This window comes from Phocoena sinus, chromosome 2, assembly GCF_008692025.1.
Source record: "Phocoena sinus isolate mPhoSin1 chromosome 2, mPhoSin1.pri, whole genome shotgun sequence".
NCBI classification, from domain to species: domain Eukaryota; kingdom Metazoa; phylum Chordata; class Mammalia; order Artiodactyla; family Phocoenidae; genus Phocoena; species Phocoena sinus.
The window spans coordinates 149,427,496-149,442,111 of record NC_045764.1 but is presented as its reverse complement, the minus strand read 5'-3'; the positions used below and the strand labels follow the sequence as shown (position 1 = coordinate 149,442,111).

Sequence of the window (14,616 nt, the reverse complement as noted above, 5' to 3'; positions counted from 1 at the left end):
TTGGCAGGCGGATTCTTAACCACTGTGCCACCAGGGAAGTCCCCAGAGACATTTTTTCCTAAACAAAACAAGAATGGAAATGATCAGGCCTTTTCCCCCTTGGTTCTAAGCCCCTTCCCTCACCTTAGGGTAGGGTGGCCATACTCTGAAGTCTCAGTCCTGAGCGGGGCCCTCAGTCCAGTGGCACCAAATAAATAGTGACTTGCCTAAGGGAGAACAGGAAGAGAAGGGGGGCTGCAAGCAGAGGTGAGCCATCCTAAGGGGCTGGAGTACTTCAAAGGCCACAAGTAGTGGGAGGAGAAGTCACCCCGAGATGAGGGGACCGAGAGCTAGCAAGTGACTATAACTGACCTAGGGGGCTTCTGCCCACTTCCTGTCAGGCCCGGGGCTTCCTTCCAGTAACTCAGCTGACAGAGTAGCAGAAGCCTGGGCCTAGTTTTCCTAGATTCTCTTGTCTTGTCCCTGTGTTCTTCTGGGAGAGTGATATGCTAATCCAAGGGCTTGCATCTTCCCACCAGCCCTGTCTCACAAAGTCTGGGCTATGGCGAGAGTGAGCTGTGTGGACAGCTGAGGGAAGAGTGCTTCCCAGAATGTGTTCTTTCCTCCTGGGATTGTAGGTTATACCAGGGACGCCCTGGGGCTTGGACCAAGTGCTGACAAATTCTCCTACAAGGGCCCTGTTGTGAGGACAGTCGTTTGCTGGGCTCCCTGATTGGGCAATATTGCCAGGAAGTACATGCCTCAGTGAAGCTCACTGAGGTGCCCCTCATGCCTTAATGAAAAGAGCAGACCATTGGTCAGGCTAACAGCTGATCAGAGGGAATTGATAGTAAAAGTGTAAACAGGATCTAGTTAATAAATTTGTGACTTGGCCATTCCTGGGAGATGAGTCATGTCTGCTTCCTGCGCATGCACAGAGGGCCCTCACTGACCCCTTGGGCTCTGTGGACAGGACACCCCAGTTCCCAGTGCAGCCCAGCAGCTGGCTGAGCAGTCTGGGCGTCTGAGGAGATGGGGGAGAGTCAGAGAAAACAGCTTGGGGGTCAGGGGGAGGTAGTCCAGAAACCAAACCCAGTGGCCAAATGGATTTGTGAAACAGGAGGGCTAGGGTTTCAGAGCTTGGGTGGCCCTTGGGGATCATCTGGTCTCATCCCACTCACTACTTTCACAACCAAGAGCCTTGCCTAAGGCCACACAGCCATTTAGTGGTAGAGTTAGAACAAGACTTAGCCTCCTGCTTCCTCTTCAGGCTTTCCAGGGCTTACGTGTTAGTCTCCCCTGAGTTCCTCCCCAACATACGGCAGTTGACAATTCTCTGTCCTCACTGCTCTCTCAAGAGGAATGAAATTGTTTGCTCCGATTGATGTAGAGAGGCTGTGTTGCCAGGTCTAGTCTGGCTTTGAATGTGGATGGTGCCCAGGCTTTTTCCCCTTTAACTTTTCATTTTGAAAAATCTCAAGCTTACAGAAAAATGGAAAGAATAGTATAATGGACACCCATATACCTCTCAGATTTACCAGTTGTTAACATTGGCCACATTTGCTGTCTCTCTGTGTCCGTAAATAAACACACACAGGTATTCTGTTTTAACCAATCATTAAAAGTTACAGACATCATGACATTTGACCTAAATATTTCCTAAAACAAAGATATTCTCCTACAAAACCAAAGTACCATTATCACACCCAAGAAATTTAAACTGACACAATAATGCTAATACATGATCCGTATTCAAATTTCCCCAGTGGCTCCATGTTGTCCTTTTTAGCTTTTTAAAAAAAAATAGTGCTGAAGTGTTGAATTGGTCAGTGGTTTGTGCAGAGCAGGTGTTGGAGACATGCTTTTATTTCCTGGGTTTATTGGGTTTAGTGTTTGCTAAGGTTAACGGAGGGGCATGCAGGGATAAGAAAGGCTGGAGTGCCCCCAGGCAGGTGAGCTGAACCAGGAACTCTGACCTCAGTTTTGGCTTCATACCAGATCCAAACCAAGACCGTGGCCCAGTGTGTGGAGTTCTACTACACCTACAAGAAGCAGGTGAAGATTGGCCGCAATGGGACGCTAACCTTCGGGGATGTGGATACAAGTGATGAAAAGTCAGCCCAGGAAGAGGTTGAAGTGGATATTAAGGTGACTCCCTTCCCTGCCTCAGCTGCTTAGGCTGAGGTGGGAGCCTGAGGCCAAGCTCTCCAGGACTCCCTGGAGGGCAAAGAGAGGAAGGCAGTGTCCCTGACAGCCCCAGGGAGCTGATGTCCTGGATACTGGCCCTGGACCTTTGGGTTCCCCTCTCTATCTTCCAGTGTCATCGTAATAATATATTGTGTTGATGCAGAACATTGGGGGAAAAAACAGTATTTGCACCAGCATTGACTTATTGTCCCCTCGTAGCAGACCTCTAACACTTTTTCCTAAACTTTAGTCATTCTTGTATCACCTTTATGAATTCTGCTTGTATCACCTTTATGAATTCTGCATCCTACCACATGTCACCATTACTATTTTTGTCATGTCCATACACCACTTGTGCTTTTAATATTTTTCTTTAAATCAGCCCATTTTTTACTCAAGGGAAGCTTTATATCACAATCATAAATAGAAAACCGGTGTTGCTTGCCATAGAAGGTACTGGTAAAAATAAATATATATGAAAACCAAACAATGTTATTAAATTCTAGCCAGATACTATTACCTGCCGAGCCTCTGAGATGAGGCCTGACCTCTCCTTGTTAAGTCTAGAACAGTATAAAAGACACATTAATACCAACTCGAGACTTTGCCCTTGACATAATCAGGATTGAAAGAGAAGTGAAAAGAGAACGTTATTCAATTTTGTGAAAAGAGAATGTTATTTAATTCTGTGTCCATGTATCCACCTAATACCATCTTGGGGTCACAAGTCCACACTTGGTGACATGCTGCTCTAAGACAGGGAGTGATTTAGTTCCCACTTGCAGATGGGAAGGGGGTAGAGATACAGGAAACGTTACAAAGATAGCTTAGAATGGAGCTCAAGGCTGCTGCCTGGTTCCACCAGACCACCCTGCCCTAGAATGTGTCTCTTGGACACACCCAAGAGGACAGGTGGCCTGTGGGGAGGGACTGGCATGCTCCCTCCCTGCCCCAGCTCCATCTCAAGTGCTTGGTCTCATCCTGAGGGCTTCCAGGCCTCAGGGCTCTCTCTCATTTTACCGGTGGATTAGCGGTGGGAGAGTATAGAGTCTAGCACAGGAGGCCGCACTGGTCCAGGCCAGGCTAGCAGGACTAGCAGGGCCTAGTGAGCCCCTGGCCGGGTCAGAATCAGTGCATGTGGCCGCATGACTGAGCCGTAGGCTCACTGCCCTGCTCTTGTCCCGCATAGACTTCCCAGAAGTTCCCCAGGGTGCCTCCTCCCAGAAGAGAGTCCCCAAGTGAAGAGAGGCTAGAGCCTAAGAAGGAAGTAAAGGAGACCAGAAAGGAGGAGGAAGAGATGCCAGAGACCCAGGAGAAGGCGGAGCAGGAAGAGGGGCGAGAGCGAAGCCGGCGGGCAGCGGCTGTCAAAGCCACGCAGACACTACAGGCCAATGAGTCGGTAAGTGTGACTGGGGGAGCCCAGGGCCAGGAGGACGGCTGGAGCTGGGCCTCGGGCTGTGGGAGGGAGGGCAGAGCAGGAACATCATCATCATCATCAGGGCAGGAAAGCACTAGATAGTTCATGCTGTTAACTCATTTTATCCTCATAGCTCCATGTAGTAGGTACTGTCATTATTCCCATTTTACAGAGAAGGAAATTGAGGTCCAAGGTAAGACAGCTAGTAGGCAGCCTGACTCCAGAATCCGCTATTAATTTTACACTATACCGCTTCTGTATCTGAGTCACAGAGGAAAAAGGCTTTGTGAAAACCCAGGTGTGTGGGACACTGGGGAAGCATTCCTGACTTACAGTTCAGACAGGGCTCCCCCTAAGAGAGCCGTGTCCCTGACAAGAATTCTGAAACTGAGCTGAGACAATGGGAATAACGACAACGGCCCCTCACGCATGTTGTCTGCGAAGTGCTTTCCTGTTCATTATCTCATTCATCCCTCGCGATAACCCCATAAAGTGTTAGCCCCCACCTTGCCGATGGAGGAAGCTGGGTTCAGAGATGCTAAGTGACTTGCCTGAGGTCCCACCCCAGTTCCTCCTAGTGCAGTGTTCTGTCCACCACATCACAGGCCAAGAAGCAAGACATACCAGCCAGAGCTGTTCCTTGTCAGGAAGAGGTCCCCCAGGAGAGAGAGGGCTGGGTAGGGTCTGCTACGGAACTACTATGAGAGTCTTTGTTTGTTTAATTTGTGTTGTACACTTAAACTTGCAGGAAAACCCTCACAAACTGTAGACACACAGCTGTTTGCTCCCTTCTGAGCCTTGTCTGTGCTCCTCCAAGAGCTGTGCTCAGTGTACACACGCCACTGAGTTCTGCTGAACTTTTATGAATGCTTTCCTGTGTGGTTTGATCCAGTGCACACGTGTGTGACTCCTAATGGCCATCTGGGGCTCCCCTAACCCGAGGTCCATGGTTCGCATACCCTGAGCGGCACCTCTCCAGGTCTGCACCAGGCGTCCTGTGCCCTCTGGCACCTGCTTGGCGTTTCCCATGGTGGCTCATGTTGTCAGGAGCTAACTGCCTGCATGTTTGTCCCTTCAGACTGTGAGTTCTCTGATGGCAGGGGCTCCTGTCACCTCTCTATCCCCTGTGTAACCTGGCGTGTTACACAGATTTGAAGGTCATTTATGGAATGAAGTCCTGAATAGACTAAGTGACTGAAAACATGAACCCACGTCATTAACAGAGACACCAAGACCCCTGTCAGATGCATCAGGAAGTCCTTATAGCAGCTAGGGCTGTCCCACGTAATTATGGTACCAGCAATTTGTGAAAACAGAGCTGTGAGTGCCTTGTCACTGGAAAGATTCAAGAGGATGCTAGGGGACCATTTGGAATGAGTGTATGATCTTTAAAAGCCCTCTGTTCACTGATATTCCATAATTCGGGATCCTCTCTTCCCCATATCTCTTAGCTCTCCTTGTTTGACCCTCTCCAGGCCAATGACATCCTCATCCTTCGAAGCCACGAATCCAATGCCCCTGGATCTGCAGGTGGCCAGGCCTCAGAGAAGCCAAGGGAGGGGCCAGGGAAGTCACGTAGGGCACTTCCTTTTTCGGAGAAGAAGAAAAAACCAGAGCCATTTAATAAGAGCCAGAATCAGGAGAACACTTTTCCGTGTAAAAAATGTGGCAGGTAAGAAGGCAGACCCAGTCTCCACTGGGACCTGGTAGGTTGGCTGCGGTTGGGGGAGGGGCAGACGTCGATTCCTGGGGAGGAGGAGGAGTCACAGCTTTCGCCCTGTCTCCTCATTGGCTCAGAGGGTTTCCCCGGTGACGTCCCTTGGCGGCTTTTAGAAGAGGGATGATGGCACTGAATCGGGAGCCCATCGGTCCCCTTGTTGGAGGGTGGGGCTGGACCACGTGGCGCGGAGCAAGCCAGAAGGGCCGGGGAGCCCCCGGAACAGACAGAGACATACACGCACGCACGGAGGTGCTCTAGCCTGGAGGTCCCAGGGGTGGAGACAGACCTCTTACTGGAGCCCCTCCTTCCCGGCTACAGGGTGTTTTACAAGGTGAAGAGCCGCAGCGCTCACATGAAGAGCCACGCCGAGCAGGAGAAGAAGGCGGCCGCTCTGAGGCAGAAGGAGAAAGAGGCCGCGGCCGCTGCGGCCACTGCGGCCGCCTCCCCCCACCAGCCGACCCTGAGGGAGGAGAGCAGCGCAGGCGAGAGGGGCTGACGCCCAGGGCTCCGGGCCCTGCTCCAGCCTGAGACGCTCTGCCAACACTGGAACCTCCGGAGGGAGAGATCACGTGGACTTGTCTCTGCAAAACGGATACAATTAAATAAACGGCTCTTTTACTTATATAGGGCCCAGGAGCAGTGTTAAGGGCTGCAGGATCCAGTTCTCTTGCATTTGGTCTGTCGGAAGTTTCCCTCCTGCTTTCCTGGGACTGGGAGAGTCCCTGCTCGCTGGGGCTGCCCCTGGGGAGGGGTTCCAGCGCTGCCGCAGCTGCCTCTCACATGGACCTCTGCCGCCACGCCACGAGGTTGCTTCTCTCCCTCTTTGTTTCCCTTGCTCCCTTAGGTCACCATGGAGAGACAAGCACAAGCGCGCCCCCTTGGCAGCATTAATCCCCCGCCCCAGGGGACCTGTACAGGCCCTGCCCCAAGCCCCGGAAAGAGGGACTCCGTGGGAAGGAGTGTGGTGGCCATCTCCGAGAGGGAGCTCAGCCTGGCATCTGTGCTGTCTCCTCTGCGGCAGTGTCCAGGCCATGCTGCTCCAGTGACTATGTCCTCAGAGAGGCCACGTTCTCCGTGGGAGGGAGGCTGCCAGAACAGGTGCAGGGAGAGAGACTAGGACTGGTACCTATCCCTTTGCTGCTCGCTAGCAGCCTGCTGGGGCTGGAAAGTTTTCTCAGATGTTTGGGGAAGGAGCCAATGTTCTTTGCAAGCTCTCAGCCTGCTGGAGGGAAGGAAACTGTGCAGAAGAAGGAAGCTGCAGGGCTGCTACAGGGCTAGGCCTGAGGGAGCTTTTGATAAGCCTTGGCTTTTCCTGCTTCCCACTTTTTTGCCAAATACCTTTGGGCCCTGGAGGCTGCTAAGGGAGCTTAGCCTAGGCCCAGCCTGCTCCTCCTTGGTGCAAGTTTCTTGCCTGCCTCTGTCCTGCCCTTGGCAGCTGCCACCTAACCCCACCCCACCTGGTCTAGTGCTGATATCCACAGCTCAGCCCTCAGTCCTGCATGCTGGAGATTTCTGGATCCTTCCCTGGGAGGGGGAGGTCTCCTAGCCAGATGGGACAGGAGCCTTCATTCCTTGACTTGTGTCATTTGGGAGCTATTTATTTATTCTTAATATTTAATTTTTAACATCCTCTCAGGGACCAGGGGATTCCTCCTTTCCAGAGGCCCAAGTGCATTTATCCCAAAACAAGGCACCTTCTTGGCACCACCCTCCCCCCCACATTTCCAAGACCCTGAAGTCCCCCATTCTGCCAATAGGAATGATAGTAGCACTGAAAGAGGGTGGAAAGGTGGAAGATGTCACAAAGGCACACGGAGACTAGCAGGATCAAGGGAGATCAAAGGCAGTTCTTGTTGCTACCTCTTCTTTGGCTGTACTTTCAAGTAGCTTGAGGGGATTGGCTGGAAGCCAGATTCTGGTTTTGTTTCTGGCTTGAAGAAGCCATATTTGGTGTGGAGTCGCTGAAGTGGAAGGGCTGGAAGATTCTGGAGGCCCCTTCACTTGCCCGTCCCATAGGAGGGCTGAGTTATTCTTCTGATCTTGCTATTCAACTTTAGTTGTGTAAAAGAAGTTCTAAGTGAATCCACGTTAGGAAGGAGCCAAAAAGTATTCATTCTGCTACTCTTCTGAGATAGCCTAAAGGCGTCATATTGGTAGCTGGGAGTGGGGAGGGAGTTTTGTTTCTAAACTATGCACTATCAGGTGTGTATTAGCATTCATTTATGCATTAATATGGTTATACATGAGCCCAGCTATGGGAATTAAAATTCTCCCCCCTCCTCAACTTCTGATGGCTACCTAGACCTCTAACTTCCCAGCTAGTTTCTTCCATAGGCTTTTACAAGCTCAACATCCCAAGACTGCAAAACTCTGGTATACCCTCCAAAAACAGGAGGGTAGCAAATTTAGGCTCTCTTCTAAATCACATATGTAATATGAGTGCCTTCACAGCTTTGCCCCAAAGTGCTACTTAAGTTTCCCAAGGTTTTTTCTATTTAAACTGTATTTAGTTTCAGGCTTCTTTTTTGGACATGTAGTAACAGAAACCTCCTTCGTCTACAGTGATTCTCCTCTTCTAAGCTCACGGAGACCAGACCAGGTGAATATAGGTGGAGAAAATCAAGATGGTACCTCTCTGTATTAACCCCACCCAACACCGTATTTTAGAAGGGTTTATGCTCCAGAATGGATTAGTATCTAGAATGCAGGGTAAAAGGTAAAATGTTTAGAGGGCAGATGCAATTGTGGCAAGTGACCTGCCAATAAAGTAGGTGCACCCATAGAAGCTGGCATAGGTGTATCCTTTATGGTGCTTTCTCTCTGTGAACCATTAGGCTACTTGGTTTTTTCTTTTTTCTTATAGTCAGAGCTCTTTGCTTTAAGAAGTTAAATGACAAACACCTTCAGCTTTATGATGTCCTCCCCACACCATCTCACATATCCATCTCTCAGCCTCCATCTACACTCAGCTAAGGGCATGAAACTAACCTAGTGCCTGTGTTCTAGACCGTTTCTGAGGTCTCTTACCCACCCACGGAGACAGTGCTGAGGCACTGTCCTCCATGCCTTCAGCAGCCCCCCTCACAACTAAGGTACACACCCATCCCTTCTGCTACCCCACTTCCACCCTTGGCACAGAGGTCGTGTGCTGCTTATGTCTAAAGGGATCCCCTATATTTAACTGCCTCAGTGACCTAACCTCTTCTCATGTGCCAGATGTTAAGATGAAGAAGGAATACAACACATACTCAAGCCTCAGCTATTTAAGTATGTTTTTACTGGGGCTCACTATTCTGGGACGGTATTTATTACCAGACTGGCAAGCCTAACTCCTTAGGTTTATAGGAAGTATGCATATTTTTATAAAACAATTGTATGTCCTCCCCATATTTTTGCTGTGTTAATATTTGCCTCTCACAGTTTGCAGCTGTTTCACCTTTTCATTCGTCTCTCAGTCGAAGGCCTTGTTGGAGGGGACAGAGCACAGGAATAGCCTTGACAGTCTGTAATTATTGTACAAATATTTTAATAGCATATAAATAAGTATATTCCTTTTATTTTGAAAAATATCAGACACTGCCTTTTGTGTGTTTGCTGCCTGTGGCACCCTTTTTTAAAAAGACTGTTACATATTAAAATAGTGTACATATATATAAATATTACCTCTTTTGCTGTACAGTTGTGATAGACCAGACTGAAGATTTTATTTTTTGTGTGCTTTTTATAAAAAAAAATTAACACACTAAAGAAAATCTTGCTGATGTGATTGTAATGTATCTATGTAACTTATTTACTTTTGAATGTTCTTCTGTATCTTTAAACCTTTTATTAAATAAGGTTTTAAAAATTCAGAGTTGAATGCTGTGTCCTTCTGGGGAGATTTTCACTATCTGGGATTGACGTAAATAGGCCTTGGTTTGCTTGCAAGGGATTACTTGACGTTTTTGAACCGTAAGGATTCTGTTTTATCAGCTCACTGTCAGTGATGCCAGGACAAGGGAAATAACACATGTAGCCTGGCTACAAAGGTTGCTAAATAGATCTAGATCTTACAAAATTTTAGACAAGAAAAAGTCTCAACTCAGTGTCTCACACAAACACACGGCACACTTCCAACGTTTTAGTTTCATTGGGATGAAATTCGCGGAGGTTGCCGAGTGCGATCAGATGGTATAGGGTATTTTCTTATACAGCATTGACTTGAACGAGCGACGTGAGTAGACAATCTTCCTTGACGGACGCATATCATCTTAAATCCACTCCGGTATTATATTATCGTCTTTTAAATACAGTGCTTTGTGAGAAAAAAAAAATCTGGAAAATGTGAAAAAGGAAACGCGCCGTCAGAGAAATTAATGCCCGGAGCCCCTTGCTGGCACCAAGGCAATCGCTCGCCTCTGCGGGCCGCCGGAGCACTCGGGTCGCCAGTCTTCTGGGCCGCCGTTGCCGTGGCTACGCTCGCGCAGGCTCGGCCGCGGGGGCGGGGCGGGGCGAAAGCCGCTTGCCGGCCGGCCCCGCCTTCCACTGCGGTCGCAACGTCTCGGCTGGCTGTGGGTCTGACCAACCGGAAGTCGCGCTGCGCCATCCCGCCTCAACGTGCAGCAGCTCGGGCGCGCAGTCGCCGCGGCGTGTCTTCGTCTGCGCCGCCTCTAGCCTTGCTTCCGCATCCTACCCGCGCCTCCGCCGCGTGTGTTCTGGGTCCCCGGCTGTCCTCGCAGCCCAGACGGGCACCTGCGCCAGCGAAGGACCCTCTCTCGGGCTGGCCCCGCTGCCGCCGCTGCGACCTCGGGATAGTCTCTTCCTCCGGGGGCGGCACAGTTCTCGTCTGCAGAGAAGCGGCTTCTCGCGCGCCTGAAGGCCCGGCTCCGACCGCGAAAGCCCGGTTGACGCCGGAAGCAGCTGCGAGTGCCTGGCGCCCGGGCTGAGAACAGAAGACCACGCCCCGCGATTACACCCCGCCGGCCTCTACAGCCAGACGGCTCCAGCCTTCGCAGCCCGCCCTCGCTCCTCGCCTCTGAGCTGCGACGCGACACCCTGCCTGCAGGTGGAGGACCCGGCCCGCAGACCCCGACTAGAGACTCAAGATGGCGGTGGCCGCGTAACTGAGCGTCCCGCAGGCTTCGCTCCGAGAACGCGGAGGACTGACACTGGGGGGCAGCGGAAGGACGAGAGCAGGACTCTGGTGTCGTTTGTTAATCGTGGTGGCGTGAAGCTTGACTCCTCGGGCATATTGCGGGGGAGTGTCTGCTGTTGTCCTAAGTCCTAGAGCACAGGGAACCACGGTAACCCGTATTTTGTAAAATTGGGGCCCTTGATAGTTGGCAAAATGGCGATGACACTGTTGGAAGACTGGTGTAGGGGGATGGATTTGAACTCCCAGAGAGCCCTGCTGGTCTGGGGGATCCCAGTGAACTGTGATGAGGCTGAAATCGAAGAGACCCTCCAGGCTGCGATGCCCCAGGTGCCCTATCGAGTGCTTGGGAGAATGTTCTGGAGGGAAGAGAATGCCAAAGCAGCCTTGTTAGAGCTCACTGGTGCTGTCGATTACACCGCGATCCCCAGGGAGATGCCAGGTAAAGGAGGGGTGTGGAAACTGGTCTTTAAGCCCCCGACTTCCGATGCTGAATTTCTAGAAAGGTTGCACCTCTTCCTGGCAAGAGAGGGGTGGACCGTGCAAGATGTTGCCCGTGTCCTTGGGTTTCAGAACCCCACTCCGGCCCCAACCCCACATATGCCAGCTGAGATGCTAAACTGTATTTTGCATAATGTTATTCCGCCTCTTGTTGAGTCCATATGGTACAAGAAGCTGACACTCTTCTCCGGGAGGGACATCCTGGGGCCTGGAGAGGAGACATTTGATCCCTGGCTGGAGCACACTAATGAGGTCATAGAGGAATGGCAGGTGTCAGATGTGGAAAAGAGGCGGCGGTTGATGGAGAGTCTTAGAGGCCCTGCTGCTGATGTCATACGCATCCTCAAGATCAGCAACCCTGCGATTACAACCGCCGAATGCCTGAAGGCGCTTGAGCAAGTGTTTGGGAGCGTGGAGAGCTTTAGGGATGTGCAGGTCAGATTTCTGAACACTTACCAGAACCCGGGAGAAAAGTTATCTGCTTATGTCATTCGTCTGGAGCCTCTGCTGCAGAAGGTGGTGGAGAAGGGGGCCATAGATAAAGATAACGTGAATCAAGCCCGCCTGGAGCAGGTCATTGCCGGGGCCAACCACAGCGGGGCCCTCCGGAGGCTGTGGCTGACCGGGGTTGCGGAAGGGCCAGCCCCAAACCTCTTCCAGTTGCTGGTGCAGATCCGCGAGGGGGAGGCTGAGGAGGAGGAGGAGGAGGCTGAGGCTGCCCTCCTGCAGTTAGGCCTGAAGGGGTCCTTCTGAGTCCCCATAAAAGGGGCTTTAGTGCAGACCTAGATCACAGCTGCTTTCTTTCTTTGTCTCTGTGCTGTCTTACATGTGTGTCTCCTAGTAGTAAAGTCTTAGCCATGTTTTTTTTTTTTGGGGGGGGGGGGGAAGTCAGGCCTGCGTATTCATGTGACATTAGTAAAATCGTGCAAACAAGCACCAGAGCTGCTGCGGTACGAGTCATGCTAGCTACGATGCCAGGGAAAGGTCTGGACACGAGTGCTCAATGCAAGCTGTCATCAGCTTGCATCATCATCAGTTGTGGAAAACGTGAACTCGTGACACTTCCCGTCGAGGTAATTAAATGTGATATTGCATGTTCAGATGTTTAGTGCAGGGCCTGGCTAACACAAGAAGTGTTCAGTAAAAATGTGAACTGTTATTACTACTATCGTGAATAGTTTTTGTGTTTACTGTAAATTGTTCCTGATTTACATTAACGTAAAGAAATGTGAATTAGATATTCAAATTTAGAGTGCAAATTTCTTATTTTTCATCTTTAAACATCTAAATCAGTTTAACTGTAAAGTGTTCCGAGACTACAAAATGGGTTGTTAGAAAAATACTGCACTTGTAGAGCTGTGTAAATCGTTTTCACTGGACAAGATACAGATACAGATTGCAAGGGGAGGTTAATATGAACCAGTTACAGTATCTGTTCCCCCATTTCAGATCTTTGTCATTGAAGTGTAGTTTACCTTGTTCATGCTGATTCTAAGTGTTCGAAGTTATCAAATACATGTATATTAATAAAAATATTTTTAAAATTCTATTGTCTTGTTTTTCTGACATGTATAAAAAACTTTCAGTGTAATTAAGCTCTATTATATTTTCTTTTCTTAGGAAGACTTACCCATGTCACTGAAAAAAAAAAAAACCCCAAACCTCAGTTGTTTTACTTTAAGCTTTATATCATAGTATGTAACTTTAAATTGCAGTACTTTTTTTAAAATTAATTTATTTTTGGCTGCGTTGGGTCTTCGTTGCTGCACGCGGGCTTTCTCTTGTTGTGGCGAGCGGGGGCTACTCTTCGTTGCGGTGCACAGACTTCTCATTGCGGTGGCTTCTCTTGTTGTGGAGCACGGGCTCTAGGCGCGCCGGCTTCAGTAGTTGTGGCTCGCGGGCTCTAGAGTGCGGGCTCAGTAGTTGTGGCACACGGGCTTAGTTGCTCCACGGCATGTGGGATCTTACCAGACCAGGGCTCGAACCCGTGTCCCCTGTATTGGCAGGCGGATTCCTAACTACTGTGCCACCAGGGAAGCCCCAGCAGTACTTTTTAATATATTCAATTTTTGCATGTTTTCTACAAGACAAATGTTTGAAGGCAAAATAGACACAAGTAAATGTTAACTTACTATTAGATGTTAGAAAATCCTGAAAAGGTTTAGGAGGTTATCTAGTAATGCTTTTGTTCCCTTTTAAATCTTTTTTCAGCTAAAAATGTTTCACTGCAGGAATAACTCATCATACCTGTATAAAATTAATGCTTCAGTATTGCAGCAGCCATTTATATCAAGAGGATATAAAAAGGGAAATACGGTTTAAAGACATGTTTGGTTGCAGAGATTCAGTGACTGAAGATGTCCATCTTTTGAAATTCTAGTAAATCCAGAAGTGATTAAATGAACATAAGAATTCAGTGGGGTTTTCCCCTAGTAACAAGGCTTTAAATTTATAGCTGGCCTGCATAACAATCACAAGGTAAAAATTTTTATTTATGAAGGCTGATATTGGTATATGTCCTAAGATTTTTCTGTACAATTATTCACGTCCTCACTTAATGTCTGTGACTCCCTCTCACACTTCTCAACACATCTCCACATCTTGGACCCCACAACAGACACGCAAATCTTCACTTCCCCCGACAAATGTCCCCGTTGCCCCTCCTCCCCACTCATAACTTCCTCCTCCATTCCCACAGGCATGGCGCTCCATACACACTCTCCATACCTCTCAGTCCTGTCTTCACACACACTCCTACCTTCTCCCCAACACTCCATCATAAACATACTCCCTCCTCCCACCACACACACACACACACACACACACACACACACACACACACACTACATTTACAACAAAAAGAAATAATAGGTTCTTCACTTTTTTCACCCAGTATGTTATGGGCATACTTTACCTGTACATAGGGATATGCCATCTTTTTATGGCTGCCGAGTTGATTGCATTTTAGAAGGGAAGGTCATCACTTAGGATCCTTTTATTATATATAATAATTGTATATATCTACATATACATACATATATTTAATGTAATACATATATATGGCAGAAAAAAATGTCAGAATTCTAGATGTTCCCCCTTTGTTCTAGGAAACAATTAACTAAAAATAACGTGCTATTTATGCTCTGAATTAAGGTTTTCTCTTTTTTTAAATTATTTTTATTTTTGGCTGCATTGGATCTTCGTTGCTGCGCGCTGGCTTTTTCTCTAGTTGAGGCGAGCGGGGGCTACTCTTCGTTGCGGTGCGCAGGCTTCATCATTGCAGTGGCTTCTCTTGTTGCAAAGCATGGGCTCTATGCAAGCAGGCTTCAGTAGCTGTGGCTCGTGGGCTCTAGAGCACGGGCTCAGTAGTGGCTTGCGGGGGCTACTCTTCGTTGCGGTGCACAGACTTCTCATTGCGGTGGCTTCTCTTGTTGTGGAGCACGGGCTCTAGGCGCGCCGGCTTCAGTAGTTGTTGCTTGCGGGCTCTAGAGCGCAGGCTCAGCAGTTGTGGCGCACGGGCTTAGTTGCTCTGTGGCATGTGGGATCTTCCCGGACCAGGGCTCGAACCCGTGTCCTTTGCACTGGCAGGCCGATTCTCAACCACTGTGCCGCCAGGGAAGCCTAAGGTTTTCTCTTAATAGGCACAAATTAAAATCTTTCTGCCTTTTAAAGGAGGAGAGA

General features: G+C 49.2%; 2 protein-coding genes across 5 annotated transcripts in view; both read left to right on the top strand.

The window, feature by feature from the left end:
• The window catches only part of MIDEAS (mitotic deacetylase associated SANT domain protein), a 67,168-nt gene extending 58,014 nt beyond the window's left edge, over positions 1–9,154 (top strand). For all 4 annotated transcript variants that reach the window (XM_032621664.1, XM_032621665.1, XM_032621663.1 and 1 more), the window contains exons 10-13: positions 1,978–2,127; positions 3,356–3,565; positions 5,059–5,255; positions 5,622–9,154. In XM_032621664.1, the coding sequence (XP_032477555.1) occupies positions 1,978–2,127; positions 3,356–3,565; positions 5,059–5,255; positions 5,622–5,799 (735 nt within the window). In that variant the 3' untranslated portion in view covers positions 5,800–9,154. The remainder of the gene's footprint in view (positions 1–1,977; positions 2,128–3,355; positions 3,566–5,058; positions 5,256–5,621) is intronic.
• A 799-nt stretch (positions 9,155–9,953) lies between these two features.
• On the top strand, positions 9,954–12,482 carry PNMA1 (PNMA family member 1). The gene is made up of 2 exons (XM_032624433.1): positions 9,954–11,764; positions 11,800–12,482. Exon 1 carries the CDS (start codon positions 10,630–10,632, stop codon positions 11,686–11,688), a length of 1,059 nt encoding a protein of 352 aa, XP_032480324.1. The 5' UTR covers positions 9,954–10,629; the 3' UTR covers positions 11,689–11,764; positions 11,800–12,482.
• The last annotated feature ends 2,134 nt before the right edge of the window (positions 12,483–14,616 follow it).

What these genes read in the sequence shown, in the direction of transcription:
- PNMA1 (XM_032624433.1), top strand. Translation starts at nt 10,630, where the DNA reads ATGGCGATGACACTGTTGGAAGACTGGTGTAGGGGGATGGATTTGAAC.